Raw genomic sequence first — 20399 nt, 5'->3', positions numbered from 1 at the left:
TCAAGCCTGAGAAGATAGCCATGCGTCAGCCAAGTGTGGCCGATGCGAAGGCGGCAGAGTCCCATCGAGAACCCCCTAGGGAAGACTGCCACGCCTTTCAAGTCTCGCAGGTGTGGCAACCATGAAAATCTGGAGTCAAAAATAAGGGCCAGAAACCGCACTGTGTCTCTAAGACGTAGGATGGTGTACCCCATCTTCAATACAAGCAAATTAAAAGGACGACAAAAAGATTAAAATGAACACACACACTCATCAGCAGACGACTGAAAACGAGTCTTTGCAGCCCACTCCTATAACTGCCACACTGGAAGTTGCGACTGATGGCTCGCTATTGCAATACTGGAGGAGGAACAGAAAACAGAAAAATCGTCCACAAATAAGGAGTACTGTACAGGACTCCTTACCGTAGATGTAATACTGTTGATGGCTATGGCAAAGAAGCTATCACTTAAAACGATCAGAGAGCTCAAATCGATCACAGAGCGAGGCACCAACTCGGGTCCGAGAAAACCGCTGAGACAGGAAAGACCGAATGCAAATGGGGAGTGTGTGTGGTTTGAGGTTTTCGGGTGCTAAACAGCGTGGTCATCAGCGCCCAAACGCATAGAAACAGGAACACATGCGGTGAAGGCACGAAGATGGACAGTGAACAAGGAGAACGGCTAAAAGACACAGGCCTGACGCAGTTCCAAATCCTCACATACAGAGGTGAAACAAGAGGAAAAGAAACGCACTAAAAAAGGAAAGGAAACACAAGGAAAAGAGAACACAAATCGAAGTGAAACAAGTAGGTAATCGTGACTGGCGGACCTCTTACCTAAAACCTGGGTGAGCCAGTCACCCTGCAGCACATTAAAATCCTCTCCCTAAAATTCGAGGCACCAAATTGGACAGGACACAAAACCGTAAGACCTTAACCACAGTCGTTGCGTCGTGTTGCAAAATACAGGGCAAATCCGGTGGCAAGGAAACCACCGCCCTCTGGTCAGAGAATAAAGGACAGTCAAGCAAAATGTGGTGAACAGTAATCTGCACGCCACAAGCCCTGCAGATTGGGCGGTCCTCCCGCCGGAGTAAAAAACCATGCGTTAAGGGACAGTGCCCGATGCGGAGGCGAGTGAGAAGAACCTCACCCCGCCTGCATGACTGGTTGGATGTACGCCATGGCCTCGTGGTGGCCTTGACCAGACAGCTTATTTTCACCAACTGCCAGCCACTCCTCTTCCCATAGATGCATAATACGAAAACGCAAAAGGGAAGTAACAGCATGGAGGGGGACGGCACATTCAACAACGTGAGGGAGGGAACATGCATCTTTGGCAGCCACATACGCCAGTTCGTTTCCCCAATAACCCATGTGCCCCAGTACCCAGCAGAAAGAAGCCTCCTTCCCCTGCCATTGCAGGCAGAGTACGGCATCATGGACGTTCTGCACGACCGTATCCGCTGGGTACAAGTGTTGCATGGTCTGAAGGGCACTCAGGGAGTCAGAACAGATGAAAACTTAAGACTGGGAACACATCTCATCTGCTCCAATGCCCGCAAGATCGCAAACAATTTGGCATCAAAGATGGTAAACGCCGCAGGAAGCCATAACTTGACGACAGCACAACCAACAGAGTCCCCCTGTTTAGAGCCATCCGTAAATACTGGTACATGGTCGGGATGATGGTTTAAAATATCGTAAAATAAGGAGGTAAAAACAAACTCAGGAGTGCAGCTCCTCCGGTACTCTGACAAGTCTAAAAGGATACTGGGCATCTGGAGCAACCAGGGAGGCAGGTGGGTAAAACCCTGGAGTTGGGGTGCCACACGCTCCACACCAAGGGACACAAGCAAATGCTTGGCACGAATCCCAAATGGTCTCGTTGCCCTGGGACGACTGGAAAAGAGACGTTCCATAGGCGGTCGGGCAATGGTTGGGTACACGGGGGAGGTTGGACAGGCAAGGAATTGACACGCCCGTCGCACCATGAGGAGTTTCCGCCGGATGGCGAGCGGTGGTTCCCCTGCCTCAGCACACAGGCTGGGGATGGGACTGGTACGGAATGCACCAGTGGCCAGCCTGATACCCTCATCATGTACTGCGTCAAGAATCTTTAGATATGAAGGCCTCGCTGACCCATACACGGTGCATCCTTAGTCAAGACGCGACCGGACGAAAGCCCTATAAAATTTCACCAGACGCGCCCGTTCTGCTCCCCAGGACCAATGGCTCAGACACTTCAAAATATTCAGTGACTTCAGGGCCCACACCTTGAGGTCTTTAAGGTGGGCAATCACGACAACTTGGAATCAAAAGTGAGGCCCAGGAATCTCCCAGTCTCTCTAAAAGGAAGAATGGTGTCCCGCAGACGCAATTCAGGGGAGGTAAAAGCACATCGAGAACGATTACAATGAACACACACACACTTGTCTGCAGAAAAGGTAAAACCCGTCTTCGCAGTCCATGCCTCCAATCACTTTATCGTAAGCTGCAGCTGCTGACTAGCAGTGACAAGACTGGAGGAAGAACAGAAAACAGCAAAATTGTCCACAAACAAGGAGCACTGGGCAGGACTCCGGATAGTGGAGAGAGAGCAAAGAGGGTGACACTTAAAACGCTTCCCTGAGGAACACCATTCTCCTGCACGTGCGAATGAGATAACACATTACCAACCCGATATCGAAAGAGGCGGCGGGAAAGAAAGGACCGAATGAAGATGCGGAGATGGCCACGAAAGCCCCACTGATGGAGTTGATTGAGGATAAGGCGGCGCCAAGTAGTGTCATACGCCTTATTAATGTCAAAGAATACACCTAGACAATGCTGGTTACGTAGGAAGGCCTGCTGGATGGCCGCCTCAAGCAGGGTCAAGTTGTCTATAGTTGAATGACATCTCTGAAAGCCACACTGAGAGTGGCTAAGGAGCTGTCTGGTCTCGAGCAGCCAAACCAGGTGACGGTTGACCATGCGTTCCAATGTCTTCCCGACACTGCTCGTCAAAGCAATACTCCGCTAACTACTGGGATGCATTCGGTCCCTCCCCGGTTTGAGGAGGGGAATCAAAATCGCCTCCTTCCACGAGTCAGGAAACGTGCCGGATGACCATATCATATTAAAACAATTCAGGTGAACTTCCTTAGATGGCAGCAACAAGTGCTGCAGCATGCTGTACAGGATTTGATCATCACCTGGCGCAGTATCATGAGCCACAGACAGCGCCAAATCCAGTTCCCACATTATGAAGGGGCAGTTGTAGGGTTCAGAATTTGTAGACCGGAAGTCCAAGTGATCCCTCTCGATGCCAGTGCGGTAGCGGTAGAAATCTAGATCACAGTTAATAGTGGCTGCAGATTCCGCAAAATGCATGGCCTGTGTCTGGGCAATGTCTCTCGGCGCCGTGAGGAGACATCCCTGATGCAGCAATGCCATGACAGGTAGTTGGCCGCGTTTCCCAGAAATCCGGCTGATGGCTTCCCATACTTTCGTAGAACTAGTGGAGCGGGAGATGGAGTTAAAGAACGATTACTATGACCGTCGTTTGCTCTCTTTAATCACTCGCCGCGCCTTGGCCCTTGCCACCCGAAAGCCTGCAAGATTGTCAGCTGAGGGACGGCACTTGAAGCGGCGCAGAGCTGCACGGCGGGCTCGGATGGCTGAGCGGCACTCAGTGGTCCACCAAGGGACAGGACGCCTCTTGGGATGACCTGAGGACCGTGGTATCGACAATTCAGCAGCATGGGAGATCACGGCTGTAACATGGTCGACCCATGCTGGCACGGTGTTCCAAAACAGCCAGATGGCTGAAAAGTGTCCAGTCAACTCTGTAGAGGTGCCACCTGGGCGGCACTGGTAATGCCACATCCTCATCCAGGAGGCGAATCCAAAGGGGGAAGTGGTCACTAGAATGGAGGTCAGCGGCAACCTTCCACAGAGCAGAATCCACGAGCGGTGGAGAGCAAATGGAAACGTCAATAGCTGACGACGACCCAGAAGCAGTACAGAAATGAGTGGGAGCACCAGAGGAGGATGCACAGTTGTTGAGACGCCATGAGGCTTTCCAGAATGCGACCCCTGGGGCAAGTAGTCGTAGAGCCCTGTAAGACATTATGAGCGTTGAAGTCCCCCAGAAGGAGAAATGGGTGGGGGCGTTGGCTAATAAGGTCTGTGAGAGCCTCAGAGTCTATTGCATCCTGAGGCGGTAAGTAAACGAAACAGATTGTGAGCCTCCACCCCACAAGAAGGTCAACTGCAACTGCTTGCAAGACCGTAACGAGAGGGAGCTCAGATGAGTGGTGCGTGTCACGGACAAAAACCGCAACACCACCCTTTGCCCTTTCCCATCAGATCATCGTTTTGATACACGGTATAGCCCCGTAAAGAAGGAGCATCAGTGGCCCGAAAATGTGTCTCTTGGAGACATAAGAACAAGGGGCGCTCTCGTACAAGGAGTTGTAATTCGGCCACATGCATCCTGAACCCATTCAGGTTCCACTGTAATATGGGAGCCAGTGATCAGGGTAGCTGAATTTTCACCCTGCCTCTGTGCTTTGGAGGAGAGCCCGTACTGGCCGGAGATTTATTCCTGGGGCGAGAATATCGCCCCCAGTCGACATCAATGTCCATCAGCTCCGATGGCGACCCAAGGGAGATGTCAGACAGTACGATGGCATCGTCATCGGACTGACCATGACTAGTCTCCTCAGGTGGCAAAACCTTCACCTTCGGCGTCCTTGTCATGGGGGGCTTAGAATGCAGAACCTTGTCAACAGTTGGAGCTTTACTCGCCTGGGCAGAAGGCGCCATATGGGGAGGGGCAGGAAGTACCCCAATGTCAGCAACCACAGCCTTGACCGATGTTGTGGGGAGATCTGCTGGTTGCAAAACAACCGCAGCAGCACAAGTGCACTGGCAAACGCTGCTATTAGTGCTGACACTAGCAACCTCCGTTTGTGTAGCAACAGTGGCCAACTGTACCGGTTTCTGCAGAGCGGAAGCGAAAGATGTTGTAAACACAGGAGGCGGAGGCTGCATGGCCTTAAAGGGCTTCTTGGCCTCACCATAGGGGATGTGCTTAGATGTTTTGATCTCCTGTATCTTCCGTTCCTCGAGATAGATTGGGCAGACCCGGCTCCAGACAGGGTGACTCCCAGAGCAATTCACGCACTTCACAGGCGACGTACAATCGGCTCCTTCATGGGCAGGCTGACCACATTGACCACAAGTGGCTATCCCATTGCACCCCAACGTAGTATGCCCAAAGCACTGACATTTAAAACAGCGCATTAAAACAGCGCATTTGATACACGGTATAGCCCCGTAAAGAAGGAGCATCAGTGGCCCGAAAATGTGTCTCTTGGAGACATAAGCACAAGGGGCGCTCTCGTACAAAGAGTTGTAATTCGGCCACATGCGTCCTGAACCCATTCAGGTTCCACTGTAATATGGGAGCCAGTGATCAGGGTGGCTGAATTTTCACCCTGCCTCTGTGCTTTGGAGGAGAGCCCGTACTGGCCAGAGATCTTGTAAGGCGATTTTGCCCTACTGGCAAACGTAAGAAACCGGCTTTAACATGCTCAGGGAGTCTCGGGCAATTGATCGTGAGAATAAACGAGTCGGATTTGACTAGGTCCCCATCGACTCGTTTCATAATATGCTGCACGTCGACAATACTTTCGACAGCCCACTCAGATTTCAACTCGTCCTTGGGGACATCTACCAAGTTCCTACATGTCACAACACCCTTACTATAGTTCAAAGTGGAGTGGATCTCGGTCTTGATAGCGTACTCTCCGAGACAGGTTGCTTTCCGCAGAGCAGTGGCTTGATGGGAACTAGAAGTTTCAACAAACAGAGTCCCATTGCGCAGTCGCTTCACAGATTTCAGTGTTCCTGCAATTCCCTCGAGACCCTTGTGGATGTAAAAGGGAGAAACCCTCTCAAAGCTACCTTCCATCCGTTTGACAATCAAAAACACATTCTGGTTATCAGCGTGTGCTCTTTTACGACAGTCTGATAAATCTCTCGTAACACCAGGTGCTGGAAGACTCGCAGCACGAAGTCGCTTTTTCGATGGGGTGTGTTTTCCTACCAGTGGCCCACCCAATCCACTGGTAGGGGGAAATGTAGAGGTCGAAGGGTCATTGTGGTCCCACGAGCAGCTAGGGAACTAAAGGTCCGTTCAGACAGAGACACGCGTGCCTGAGTAAGCCTTATACAACTGAGGTGCTTCAGGTGCCGCTTGCGACTGTTCCACCCCAACAGCCATGCATCTTATAGGCGCGCAGCACTCCGTAACATTGAGGGGTTTTTATAGAGGTTTACCTTACTCGCAATCCAGGCGGTCAACCCAAGATTACCATTCCCCGCAGCACACAACATTCCACCGCCGCGCCATGTGGTGGTCGCTGAAGCATGTCCGGGGGGTTACGGTGACAGGAGACTGGCGGCGCTGACCAGTCCCCAGCTCAAGACCCCAGGGTCGCCAAGCCCGTACTCAGCAAATGAATGCTGAGCCCCTGGGGGACGTCCGATACAAATTCTAAATCTGACAGCATAATCCGGCAGAGGACAGTTAGAGTTTAAGTTTTAAAGAACAATGTTCTACGTCCAGCGAGGCCGAACTACAGGTAGTCACAGAAATATTACGTAGTCAAGACTCAGTCTTCCTATCGGAGCAGTGTCTTCTGTAGTGAGACATAATGCATAAGCATTCGCCGCCTGGCCCTGGAAGCTCGCTGGGCGGAAATTTGGTTGGTAGGGCCCGTGTGCCGCCCTAAGTACAGCCCTCAGTGCCAGGATACGTTGTCTTACAGTGGAGAGCCAAAGAAATTGGTACACCTGCCTAATATCTTGTAGGGGCCCCGTGAGCACGCAGACGTGCCGCAACACGACGTGGCATTGACTCGACTAATGTCTGAAGTAGTGCTGGAGGGAACTGATACCATGAATCCCGCAGTGCTGTCCATAAATCCGGGAGGGCACGAGGGGATGGAGATCTCTTCTGAACAGCACGTTGCAAGGCATCCCAGATATACTCAATAATGTTGAAGTCTGTGGAGTTTGGTTACCAGTGGAAGTATTTAAACTCGGAAGAGTCTTCCTGGAGCCACTCCGTAGCAATTCCGGAAGTCGGGAGTGTCGCATTGTCCTGTTGGAAATTCCCAAGTCCGTCGGAATGCACAGTGGACGTGAATGGATGCAGGTGATCAGAAAGGATGCTTACGCATGTATCACCTGTCAGAGTCGTACCTAGACGTATCGAGGGTCTCATTTATCACTCCAACTGCACACGCTCCACACCATTACAGGGCCTCCACCAGCTTGAACCATCCACTGCTGACATGCAGGGTGCATGGATCCATGGTTGTCTCCATAACCGTACACGTCCATCTGCTCGATACAATCTGAAACGAGACTCGTCTGACCAGGCAACATGTTTCAGTCATCAACAGTCCAATGTCAGTGTTGATAGGCCCAGGTGAGACGTAAAGCTTTGTGTCGTGCAGTCATCAAGGGTACACGAGAGGGTCTTCGGTTCGGAATGCTCATGTCGGTGATGTTCCGTTCAATGGCTCGCACGCTGACACTTGTTGATGGCCCAGCATTGAAATCTGTAGCGATTTGCGGATGTGTTGTACTTCTGTCACGTTGAATTGTTCTCCTCAGTCGTCGATGGTTCCGTTCTTGCACGATCTTTTTCCGGCCACAGCGATGTCGGAGATTTAATGTTTTATCAGATTCCTCATATTCACGGTACACTCGTGAAATGGCCGTACGGGACATCCCGACTTCATCCCTACCTCGGAGATGCTATGTCCCTTCGCTCATGCACCGACTACAACACCGCGTTCAAAGTCACATAAATCTTGATAACCTGCCATTGTAGCAGCAGTAACCGATTTGATGATTATGTTTGGTTTGTGGGGCGCTGAACTACGTGGTCATCAGTACCTGTACTAAGTCCCAATCTCCACACAGTCCAATCAAGCCACTTTCGCGAATGATGATGAAGTGATGAGGATAAGACAAACATACAGTTCCCAGGCAGAGGAAATCCCCAACTTGGCCGGGAATCGAAGCCGGGACCCCGTGATCCAGAGACAGCAATGCTAGCCACTAGACTACGAGCTGCAGATAGTAACCGATCTGACATCTGCGCCAGACACTTGTTATATAGTCTTTGCCGACCGCAGCGCCGTATACAGCCTATTTACATATATCTGAATTTGAATATTGCCTACACCCGTTTCTTTGGCGCTTCAATGTATTCCTCTCACGTGGCTGGCGTAAGAGGTCCGTAACGCCAGCGACCTTTGCAAGCGTTTTGGTCGCTGTCAGGTGACCGCGCAGTCCTCGAAAATCTTCTTCAACAAAGCAGACTGACTGCGTAACTATGAAGTAGGTTGGGTTGCTGGCTGGATAGGCGCAAGACCTACCCATAACATCTACGATTTCAGCATGAAGATGGGTCAGTCATGTTTTGGGCCGGTATCGTGTACGGATGTAGGACACCTCTCGTGAATATCACAATCTGAAGGGTGTAGATTATCAGGAAAATACCTACTAACCAGCGGATTCGCCCAGATAGCTGTGTACGTTAGTACGTCGCTTCTGGGATTTTGGGTGGCGAGCCTGACTTCAGACCGAATTTGCCTAATGGATCGACGACGAGGGCTGATTAGCCAGGCCGGATGAATACTTTTTAGCTGGTTAGGTGAATGCAGGGCTTGTACCCACCTTCCGTCTCAGATACACGTTACACAAAAGTTTAACATACTTTCCCACATCTGAGCGTGAAATTTACACTAGACGCAGACAGTGGGGGCTCACAGATTCGGTCTCGGAGGCAGTGCAGCCTTCAGGAAAAACAGCAATTGTCACTAATGTTGTCAAAACCGTATAGTAAAATGCCGATTCCATAGGTTACGGCAAGAGAATGGGAAGGAGAATAAGATAAGCAGCCCTACAGTCAAAATCTCGAGGAGGGTTTCGTCTTCCAAGACGATAATACATGAGCATACTTTGCATGCTTCTTGAATATGTTCTTCCTAAGTCAGGGATCAGTCGAATTACATGCTTCGAATACTTGCTGAAATGAATCCGACTGAGCATGAGTTATACCAGTTGAAACTCTCAATGTATCATCGCAAGAATCGTAGCCAAATTCTGGATGACTTCTCGAAGACTCCATAGTGTGGGACAGAACTAATCAACTGCGCCGAGACCATGTTGTGAACATAACGCGAAGAATGATCCAAGGATATTACAATCCACGGGTTGGAACAACGCGGTAGGCCTACTGATTGTTGCACAGCAGTGGAGTACCGAGCGAAGTGGCGCAGTGGTTAGACACTGGACTCGCATTCGGGAGGACGACGGTTCAATCCTGCGACCGGCCATACTGATTTAGGTTTTTCCGTGATTTCCCTGAATCGCTCCAGGAAAATGCCGAGATGGTTCCTTTGAAAGGGCACGGCCGACTTCCTTCCCCGTCCGATGAGACCGATGACGTCGCTGTCTGGTCTCTTTCCCCCAAACAACCCAACCCAACCAAGCAGTGGATCGCAATCTGACGGGTAAAGGTGTAAAATTTCATACAGAATACGTATATTTCTATTTTTTCTTTGTTTTGTTTTTTTATGTCAGTTAAGTAATTTCTTAGCTTCAAAAGGCTTGCCCGTTTTTCGCTGCTCGCGATGGATCTTTGCCCACACATTCGCAGGTCTGCAAGTGGTGCAAAACCTTTTTTTTTAGAGAGATTAATTACCAAAATAGTGACATAAAAATCATTGTTCCATATTTGTGTTTAGCACCGCATTTTAGACCAACTCACTTTTGCTGGATAGTTGTCAACGTTTTTTCCGTAATCAGAGAACATTAATATCACAGTTGGTGCAACATTCAGTTGTCGTGGGAACATGGAGACAAGTGAAAAGAGAAAACTGTGGAGACTAACCGTTTGTATTCACTGAAAGAAAGTTAATTGGCGCGAGGCTGATTCTGTTAATTTGTTTCTGTTATTATACGAGGAAGCGCTGGAATAAGTAAGCCAGGTGATGGCTGTATTCTACTTATCAGGCTGGCGTTTCATTTCTGTAGTTAATTTTAATCTCTTTTACGCACTGGAGTATTAGCTGCTTCTCTTTTAAAAAAATTTAGAGCGAAAGTAGAATTGCTATGTAACATGGTAGGAATGGTCCTTTATTAAATATATGTAATACATGTACTGTTAATAACGCTTGTTATGTGACGTACGCTGACATATGACTAGTTGTTTGCTCATTGCTATTTAAATAAATTTTAATTGATCATGAAATTTCTTTTGGCTATAAAACTACCAGTATATATACTTTTATAATACCTCATAGTATATACATTGACGAACCAAAACATTACCATCACCTGCTGAATAGTTTGTTTGTTCGTCTTTAGAACGAAATACTTCACTGATTCTGCATATCTGGGATACGACAGTTTGTTGGCAGGTCTGTGGAGCTATGTGGCATTAGATGCCTAGGCACAGGTTACGTAATTCGCGTAAATAACGGGCCACGGATTTGTGAAACCGTTGATAGCGCCCGTTAGCGACCCAGATGGGTTCAAAGGATTCACATTAGGTGAATTTTGTCGACGAGACATCAACGTGAATTCACAATAACGGTCCTCAAACCATTGTAGAACGATTCTGACTCCGAGACACGGACAATTATACTACTGAAAGATGATGTAGCCGTCGGGGATATCGCAGGATGTCTGTGTACTTGACATGGGATATGACCGTCAGTATTCTAAGACAAATTTTGTCAGGTGTTTGTACAATTTCACTGGATAATTTCGATACTGTTCAGCTTCAAATGAATACGGGATGCTTTTAAGTAATCTGTTGTACCCTACATCCCGGTTGACGGTTAATAATCGATACCGATTGATGACTAATGGGAAAAATAAACAGTTGATGGTTAAAATGCATTTTATAAAATACTTCACGGCTGTTGAACCTCACGTTCTGGAATCAATACAGCGGTCACAACGTTTTGGCTTATCAGTGTTGTAGCATCATAACAGCACAGCGTGCGGAAGTCGAATCTGGGCTTTGTGTATTGGTTTGAGCTGTTACGTGTAAACGTAAAGTAAAGGCTAAGTTATAGAACAAAGTATTCTGTGTACTTGCTAGCTTATGGACAATACCGAGTAAAGGCATGAAGTGAAGATATTACTAAATTAGGATTTGTCGTGCGTCGTTGGTGACAACAGTAGAATACAAAACTATTGGCTATGATAGACGTACTTTCGATTTATGCACATAACTAGTTGCAATACAGCATGAGTCGGTTAACATAACTGATAGTACCCCAGGTTCGAGGAGTGTGCGAAAATTTAACATGACTGTGATTTCAGATTTCAGTACAATTAAATTAATTCAGAGTACTGAACATTTCCTTTCATTTGATAGACAGTTGTTGCTTCACTTAGAGCTTTAGGCATGTTATCCAGTACTTGGTACAAGATATTTCTATACATATTTAAAAGCATCATGCACTACTGTGTGCCTAACGAAAGTTAGCACCTTATTTTAATGTACATGTCGGCTACTGAATATTTTTATAATCCAGGTATTTACAGTTAACTGTAACTAATCTAAATAACAAGGTGCACAGCAAGGTGATTTTATTCCTATTGTGTCCTAAAGCTGGCTTCTCCAACCCCAGGTTCCCTACCTCAAATTGTTCAGTGGAGCATCCTCTGTGTCCTGTTAAATTTTGAGCACGCTCTTACGGAAACACCTTGTATAGCAAACTAGTGTATTTGAATAGCTTTAGAATAACTGTTACTGAATTCATAAGAAAACGCCAGTTTAGGAGAGACAACAGTTTGTTAACAGTATAATGAACACGGAGGTTGTATGTAAGTGACAGTGGAGAGAATACGTATGTAGTGTTTCTAGTGGGCAGAAAATGCTAGATGGGAAACTGAATACGCGTGGAGAGGAAGTAGTGACTCTGAGGCATGATGGGATAGTGCAACCAGCAACTCACGACCGAATTGTCCGGATCCGAAACATGATCTTACACTCAGCTTCAGTTTGTAACAGTTGTTCAAAGGCTTGTAAGTTCAACACATTCATTAGATACTGTTTCCAATAAAGAGAAAGCTTGGTTTGACACACAGACTGTAGAATAATGACGTATATTTTATTCAACACGTAGTGAAGACGATACACTATATATATAGCTGTATTCAGTGAAAACGGACGCTGGGTGATCTTTAGACAGCCTTGTAAGTGCTCTTCGCAATGACGTCACCGATTGTCTGGGTCTGCAACAAGAAAATAAACTTAATAGTAAAGCAACGCAGATGTGAGATACGTTTCTGTATGTAGACAAAGTCACAGGTTGTTTCTAAGATGAAGAACGAAAAGATCATATTAGATGAGGAACGAATAGATCAAATTAGAAAGTATTGTTTTAAAATAATTGTACCGTCATGTTCCCTTAAAGTCTTAATTGTAAAATTTTCTGATTAATTTCCTTTACAAAAATATTTAATTCAAGCACTTGTTATGTTCCTAGTGTATTGTCGCTGAAATGCGTGATGGTCAGTGGTAGGTTATGATAAACTAGAATATATAGAATCGACAGAAACACGATTCTCATGTAGTAGTCATTTACAAACCCAATATCAATTCACAATCCTGCCATCTGTATGTGTGCAAACAGTGATTATAATGTGGTTGTCATACAACACGTGGAAACACACTGAGAATAACAAATGAAACAATACAATAATCAAGACAACAGACGAGTCATTACTCTTCAAGGAAATGTAAGTTATGTCTTGTGTCAGAATTATATAGAAGATTTTAGTGGAAGTAAGCTAGAACGTTAGAAAATCAACCTCACCAGCAAGATGCGAGAGAACAATGTATGTAAGTGTTGGACGACATCTGGTCTCGCCGGCCGAAGTGGCCGTGCGGTTAAAGGCGCTGCAGCCTGGAACCGCAAGACCGCTACGGTCGCAGGTTCGAATCCTGCCTCGGGCATGGATGTTTGTGATGTCCTTAGGTTAGTTAGGTTTAACTAGTTCTAAGTTCTAGGGGACTAATGACCTCAGCAGTTGAGTCCCATAGTGCTCAGAGCCATTTTGAACATCTGGTCTCGAGTACAACGCGCAGTCGTACAGAGCTGCCAACACTGCAACGTATCTGCGTTACTACAATTCAACGAAGTGGCGGACGAGTCTCTACAGAAACCATGATACTCATGCAGGAGAGCAATGTGCTGATTTGTAAAAGTGTTACACGGATCTACTCCAGAAGATGCGTGTCTGGCAACAACATCTTAGAGATTATTATTGGTTTCTCACCCTAGTAAGAACACTGGACTTTGATACGACTGTTATTCTTATGCTGCATAATCTCACCCACTGAATGATTTCCACGAGCACGAGATTTGTAATGTACGTAAATGAAAGGATCACCAACGCGACTAGTGAATGGCAGAAGAGTCTATTCACCACGGCGATATTTCTAATAGTTGTCACAAAGTTGTTAAACGTGACTTTGAAGTTAGCAGTGACATATGTCACTAATCAGTGTAACGTCCCCTTAGAAAAATTATGAAAGACATATGAAACGTCCACTCTGAAAAATTATGAATGGCTGTGCTAGTAGACTTCTACGTTATTTGATACAAAGACAGCTGAGTAAAACTGAACGTACTTTTTCTGATCATCACTAAACTGACACACAATATTTTTTAGCACAACGCGATATGACTTTCAATAATCCCTACAAAAGAATGGCCCTGTCTAACAATAACCTATACCGTTCATGAATCATTTACCTCACAAAAATCTTCGTTACTCGAACTACTGCAATACAACGAGCGGCAATACTGCCAGCTAAATAAAAGATTCTAACTACTGAAGGCACTAACTATGGATAGGCATAGTTAGCAAATGAAAGATTTTGATAGAGAACAAACAATGTATTTACCTTAATAGTGCTCAAAAGTCATCATATATATATCTATCAATTCATGACATCCATCTTTACAAATTTCCTTTTTCTGGCGGACACACGCCCAGATCGTCCGCTTATAGCAACTTCTCAAAACTCTGGTATCTCTCTCTCCAAATCCACCACTGCTGGCGGCTCACCTCCAACTGCACAACGCTACGCGCTGTTCACATCCAACAGCCCAACACTACAATAGCGAATATTCCAAAAATGCCAACCAGCCACAGAGTGCACACAGCACAGTCGGTGATTTTTATACAGAGCGCTACGTGGCGTTACCAACACAAAAACCTAAACAGCGTACTTACATCAGGAATTCTGGATAATCACTTTGATTAAGTATTACGCAAACATATGCCACCTACAGTGATCTCCTGCGTTGAAAATGTCTAATTTGTCATTACATAGGAACATTCTTACTTTGCTCAAATAAATTTCGGGCTTGCAGCCGGTCGTCGTTCAATATTTCGCACGATATTTCAACTGGGCACCTGCCATTCATCTTCAGGTGAGCCGTCGCAGACTGGCGAAAACGTCCTCCGTTCCGTAATATATAGCGTACTGTAACTATTCTGCGCATGCGTCGAAAACTTGATAGATGAACCACACTGCCCGCCGGCAGCGCTCTCGCTGATGGAATAGCGGAACTCAGTCGCCCTCTGCGTTGCTGTTTGCCACGGCCGTCGACGCACTCTGTCGTCTTCGATTTGAGCAAATCGTGGAGATCATGGGATTCCATGCACTGTCCAGCTCTATCCTCGGATACAGACATCGCAACTATTCAAATGTCGAGCGATTCGCCGATTACTAGTGTCACGGTTTAACAGATTTTCCGCCAGTCGTATTTCTACGGAATCTTTAATAATGGAGTCCCAGAAAGAGTTTGCTGTGGACAAAATCATTGTTTTCTCGTACTCCATTGAATGTCCAGTAGAAATACAATGTTCAGCAATTGTGGACTTGCTTGGCTGCAAAAGGCGGGTGTAACATTGATGTTCAGTGCAGCGTTCTTTCACGGTGCGTGTGGTTTGACCTATGTGAGCCATACCACATTGGCACGGTATCTTGTAAATTCCGGTCTTTCGTAGTAACAGATTGTCCTTAACTGATCCCACAAGGTCCGCAATCTTCGATGGTGGGCGGAAAACCACTTTTACCTGAAATTTTCATAGGATCCTTTCTATTTTAAACGAAGTGTTGCCAACGAAAGCAAGAAAAGCTAAAGATAGTTCCGGCATGTTCTCCTCTTTATTCACATCGTGCTTCTTAGTTTTAACTGTTAGCGCCCTGTTAATCTGCTGGATGGAATACTCATTTCCGCTGAATACTGTCTTTAGATGGGCGAGTTCTTGAGGTAAGCTATCTAGATCTCAGACAGTATGAGCTTTATGAACAAGCCCGAAATTTGTTTAAACAGTCAATTCGCCGGGAAAATTTTAAAATTCACATCATTCTTACTTTGATCAACAGAACTTTTATTCAAAAGGAAATCAAGAACACTCCAAAATTTAACAACTACTACGTTCATACTAGCTGGCCTGGATAGAGTTCCATATTTTCAGTGTGGGCCACGAAATAGCACCGAATTAGACCAGTGTTTTTGTCTCCTATCACAAAAAATGACCTCTGATAAAGGAAGACATGCAATGACAGGCATTATTGGCAGTATAAGAACGGCGTGCGTCACCTTCATGTAGCATCGCGTCATGCGTTACACTGTACGCGTTTCAGAAGTGCGTGATGGCTCGCCTCATACTTACGACAGTCATGTGGGAGTCGCTGAACTTCCTCTGGGTGGTGACGTGTCGGCCGCCGGGCAGTTTCTGTTGCTGGACGAGAGTGTCGTCCCCCTGGAGCGAGAACGTGGTCTGCGCCTTCTCGCCGCCCATCGTCGTCTCCTCGAACTCCGCGCCCAGCCTGAACGGGATGTCCAGCTTGCGGGGCCCAATCTCCATGTGGACAGTGTACTGGTCCCCGTCCACCGACAGCGTCTGCCGCATCGTCATCTTGAGCGCCGCCTCTCGCAGGCCGGCGTCTTTCACACCTTTGAGTCAGGACAGTCGCCGTCATGAGTGTAAAATATTATATACACTGATCAGCGTAGTGGGCAAAGAATTAGATACCCTAATACTGCTCTAGCTTCGATGATCTCAATTAGACGAAGTACACTCATGCTCATAAACTAAGGATAATGCTAATACATGGTGAAACAATGCTCTGGTGGGCGGTTTAAATCACCTCAGGGTATGACGATGCGGCGCATTTGACCTATGGTCGTCGCACGGTGGCGCTGGCAGCAGTCCACATACGCAGAGGTGTGTTGGTGCATGTCAGAGTACGGTGCAGCGAGTAAGTGTGCAGACGTTTTCAGACGCGCTAATGGTGACTGTGTGTTGAAAATGGCTCAAAGAACACATATTGATGACGTTATGAGGGGTAGCATACTAGGGCGACTGGAGGCTGGTCAAACAGGTCGTAGCACGGGCCCTCCATGTGCCACAAAGTGTGATCTCAAGATTATGGCAACGATTCCAGCAGACAGGAAACGTGTCCAGGCGCTACAGTACGGGACGTCCACAGTGTATAACACCACAAGAAGACCGGCGGCCACGGAGTACTGCAGGTAGCCTTGCTCGGGACCTTACTGCAGTCACTGGAAAAGTTGTCTCCAGACACACAGTCTACAGACGACTGAACAGTCGTGGTTTATTCGCCCGGAGGCCTGCAAGGCGCATTCCACTGACTCCTGGTCACAGGAGAGCCCGTAAAACCTGGTGTCAAGAACACAGTACATGGTCATTGGAACAGTGATCCCAGGTTATGTTCACGGACGATCCAGGTATAGTCTGAACAGTGATTCTCGCCGGGTTTTCATCTGGTGTGAACCAGTAACCAGATACCAACCCATTAATGTCCTTGGATGGCACCTGTATGGAGGTCGTGGTTTGAATGTGTGTGAAAGCTTATGGGACTTAACTGCTAAGGTCATCAGTCCCTAAGCTTACACACTATTTAACCTAAATTATCCTAAGGACAAACACACACACCCATGCCCGACGGAGGACTCGAACCTCCGCCGGGACCAGCCGCACAGTCCATGACTGCAGCGCCTCAGACCTCTCGGCTAATCCCGCGCGGCAGGTCGTGGTTTGATGGTGTGGGGTGGGATTATGATTGGTGCACGGACACCCCTGCGTGTCTTTGGCAGAGGAACTGTGACAGATCAGGTGTATCGGGACGTCATTTTGCACCAGTATGTCCGCCTTTTCAGGAGTGCAGTGGGGCCCACCTTCCTCCTGATGGATGATAACGCACGGCCCCGTGGAGGAGTACGTTGAAACAGAAGATATCAGGGAATGGAGTGGCCTGCCTGTTCTCCAGACCTAAACCCCATCGAGCACGTCTGGGATGCTCTCGGACGACGTATCGCTGCACGTTTTCAAACCTCCACGACACTTCAGGAGTTCCAACAGGCACTGGTGTTAGAATGGGAGGCTATCCCCAGCAGCTGCTCGACCACCTGACCCAGAGTATGCCAACCCCTTTTTGTGGCCTGTGTACGTGTGCATAGTGATGACATCCCATATTGATATCAGGGTACATACGCAGGAAACAGTGGCATTTCGTAACACATGTGTTTCGGGACGACTTTCTCAACTTATTACCAATATCGTGGACTTACAGATGTGTGTTGTGTGTGTTCCCTATGTACCTATGCTATTAGCTCCAGTTTTGTTTTGCGCCACGTAGTGTGGCACCACATTCTCCAATTATCCTTAATTTATGAGCATGAGTGTAGTTGGTGATTGCTACATTCTATCCGCTCTTCCAAATAGTTCCATACATTATTTCTGAGATTAGGATCGTCTGACTTAGTAGGCCAGCAGAGTTGCGACAGGGTGCTTGATTGTTCATGAAAACAGGGACGTTAGCGCGCTGCCCTGTGAACAGTGCTGTTGTCGTCTTGAAAGATGGGAATGTCTACAGAAGAAGATGTAGCAGAAAGGCCAATAATAGGGTACCGAAAATGTGAAGTAAACATCCCGTTTCATGTTCACGCTAACCTTCCCTGTCCTGAACTATACCGTCAAAATGCAGCAAGCTACAATATTGGAGAAATCGTGACTCGCCGGGCCATAGTACACGTCTATCACTGCTGCCCAGTTTGTGTCGTATGGCACATTGAATAAATGAGACCATAACGATGGTCTTTTGTGACGTACCCAATTCCATACGTGCACTGCATGCAGATTCGTTCGCCATGTTCGCTTGGAAACAGGTTGATATGGACCTGCATTCGCTGACATCTACGAATCCTGTTGGGTTCGAAATTAGTCAGCTGTCATTGACAAAGCGTCATACTTGGCTCCATATACTGCCGGTTTGGATCTTTTTAGGGCAACTGTTCTCACGTTGAGTTTCATGGCTGCTAAAGGTAGATCCTCCTTGTAGCCACGATGAACACTCTCCGTTGATATATCAACAAATAAGACTATTTCATTCGCTGTGTGGTCGAAGACACGGTCAAACACGATAATTTCTTTCTGCGTTTCTGTCATCTCCACGTCGATCCATTTTACTGCGCTGATTCCAAAGAACCACTTCACTGTGAGCGGTGGTGGGTCATGTGACACTCTGATACCGTTTATAAATATGCAGTGCTCCAGTGGGACCAGGAGGCGCTATTATTCTGTCCTGTCAGCTTACTATAGGTATTGTGAGTTGTGTTTACCTTCTTCTGTATATGCGGTTTTCTTTCCGAGGGCAGTTCCGAAGTAGAATGTTATGAATTTTACTCTTGTAAGCGACATAAATAAACACCAAAGCGTTCCCCTGCTACTTACAAACACAGTCTATTTTCAAAGAATAACATGAGCGACTTCTTAACGTTCACAGCTTCAATAGCTTTGGCAACGTTCACTTACAATTCCTGTTTTAGATTATAGAGAACATTGAAATCAGTTCTGTACTTTCTAAGTGCATTATTCTCTTAAACCGAGGACAACAATTTTGAACATTTTTGGTTCTCACACAAATGAAACCTGTCGTAAGAAAAACATTATACTTTTAATTAAGGTATACATTACCTAAATTGTCACTGGTACAAAAATACCTTTCGAAAAACAGAATTCGGCAGCTGGAAGACAGGATAATAAGAAAGTAAGTGATCTGAAACGCATCACTGCAGAAGAATGTTATAAATTAACAATGTAGATGAGATAGAGAGTTAAGAGGAAGTCCATTCCCTTAAGAAGAAGGTAATTTGGCAGGAGCAAGTAATTTGGCTTGATAATTAGTATACACTTAAAGAATGCAATTACATATTTTCGGCGTAATCTTAAACGCGATATTGTCTTATTTTTTATAAAGGTATAATTAATAATATACAAATGAAGAATTCCAGAAAATTATAAACTATTTCAATCGGCCTGAAACATTCTTGAGTAACATAAAACAGAAAAATCTGATCATTTTATGTGATTTTCGTCTGAGAGACACAGAAATGTCAGTGAGTACTAACCGTAAGCGATGAGGAAGGCATCCACGTTCTCAGCTCTCTCAATCTGATACGTCTTGCCGGCGAACTTATTTAACATGGTGGTAGTTTGTTGTCTTCACGAAAAAACTGACGAGAGCAACCTATTTGCACATGTCTGAACTAACTGTTCACGCCCCTTTTTATATGATTCCTTTTCATCAAATCTCTATGCTACGTAACGAGTTTAATCTATATGTAGATATTGTAATCTCCGTATTACACTTGAGAATGATGTTATCTTATGGAGTGCAATACGTCAAGTCACATGTTTATTTCACTATAGATAACAGTCGCTACGTGCACGAGAAGATAAGATAATTTAAACCAGTGATAATAATAATATCTACAGCTACATGGATAATCTGCAAATCACATTTCAGTGCCTGGCAGGGGGTTCATCGAATCACGTTCACAATTCTCTATTATTCCAATCTCGTATAGCGCCCGGAAAGAATGAACACCTATATCTTTCCGTACGAGCTCTTATTTCCCTTATTTTATCGTGGTGATCGTTCCTCCCTATGTAGCTCTGCGTCAACAAAATATTTTCGCATTCGGAGAAGAAAGTTGGTGATTGGAGTTTCGTGACAAAATTCCGTCGCAACGAAAAACACCTTTCTTTTAATGATGTCCAGCGATAATAAAAAACGTGCCGCCTTTCTCTGAACTTTTTCAATGTACTCCGTCAGTCCTATCTGGTAAGCATCCAATACCGCGCAGCAGTATTCTAAAAGAGGACGGACACGCGTAGTGTAGGCAGTCGCCTTAGTAGATCTGTTAAATTTTCTAAGTGTCCTGTCAATAAAACGCAGTATTTGGTTGGCCTTCCCCACAACATTTTCTATGTGTTCCTTCCA

General features: G+C 46.2%; 1 protein-coding gene across 3 annotated transcripts in view; it reads right to left on the bottom strand.

Annotated features, from left to right (window-relative positions):
* LOC126203825 (fatty acid-binding protein-like) overlaps window positions 1-19645 on the bottom strand; it is a 160615-nt gene extending 140970 nt beyond the window's left edge. For 2 of the 3 annotated variants that reach the window (XM_049938192.1, XM_049938195.1), the window contains exons 1-2: window positions 19525-19645; window positions 15764-16047 (exon numbers count right to left, since the gene is read on the bottom strand). In XM_049938192.1, the coding sequence (XP_049794149.1) occupies window positions 15764-16047; window positions 19525-19600 (360 nt within the window). In that variant the 5' untranslated portion in view covers window positions 19601-19645. Of the gene's footprint in view, window positions 1-12155; window positions 12302-15763; window positions 16048-19524 lie in introns of those variants that run through there. The other variant, XM_049938194.1, reaches the window with a different exon arrangement.
* Window positions 19646-20399: the final 754 nt, after the last annotated feature.

The sequence above is a fragment of the Schistocerca nitens genome, chromosome 9, assembly GCF_023898315.1.
Source record: "Schistocerca nitens isolate TAMUIC-IGC-003100 chromosome 9, iqSchNite1.1, whole genome shotgun sequence".
NCBI lineage: Eukaryota > Metazoa > Arthropoda > Insecta > Orthoptera > Acrididae > Schistocerca > Schistocerca nitens.
The sequence above is the reverse complement of the archived record's forward strand: the minus strand, read 5'-3'. Positions and strand labels throughout refer to the sequence as shown.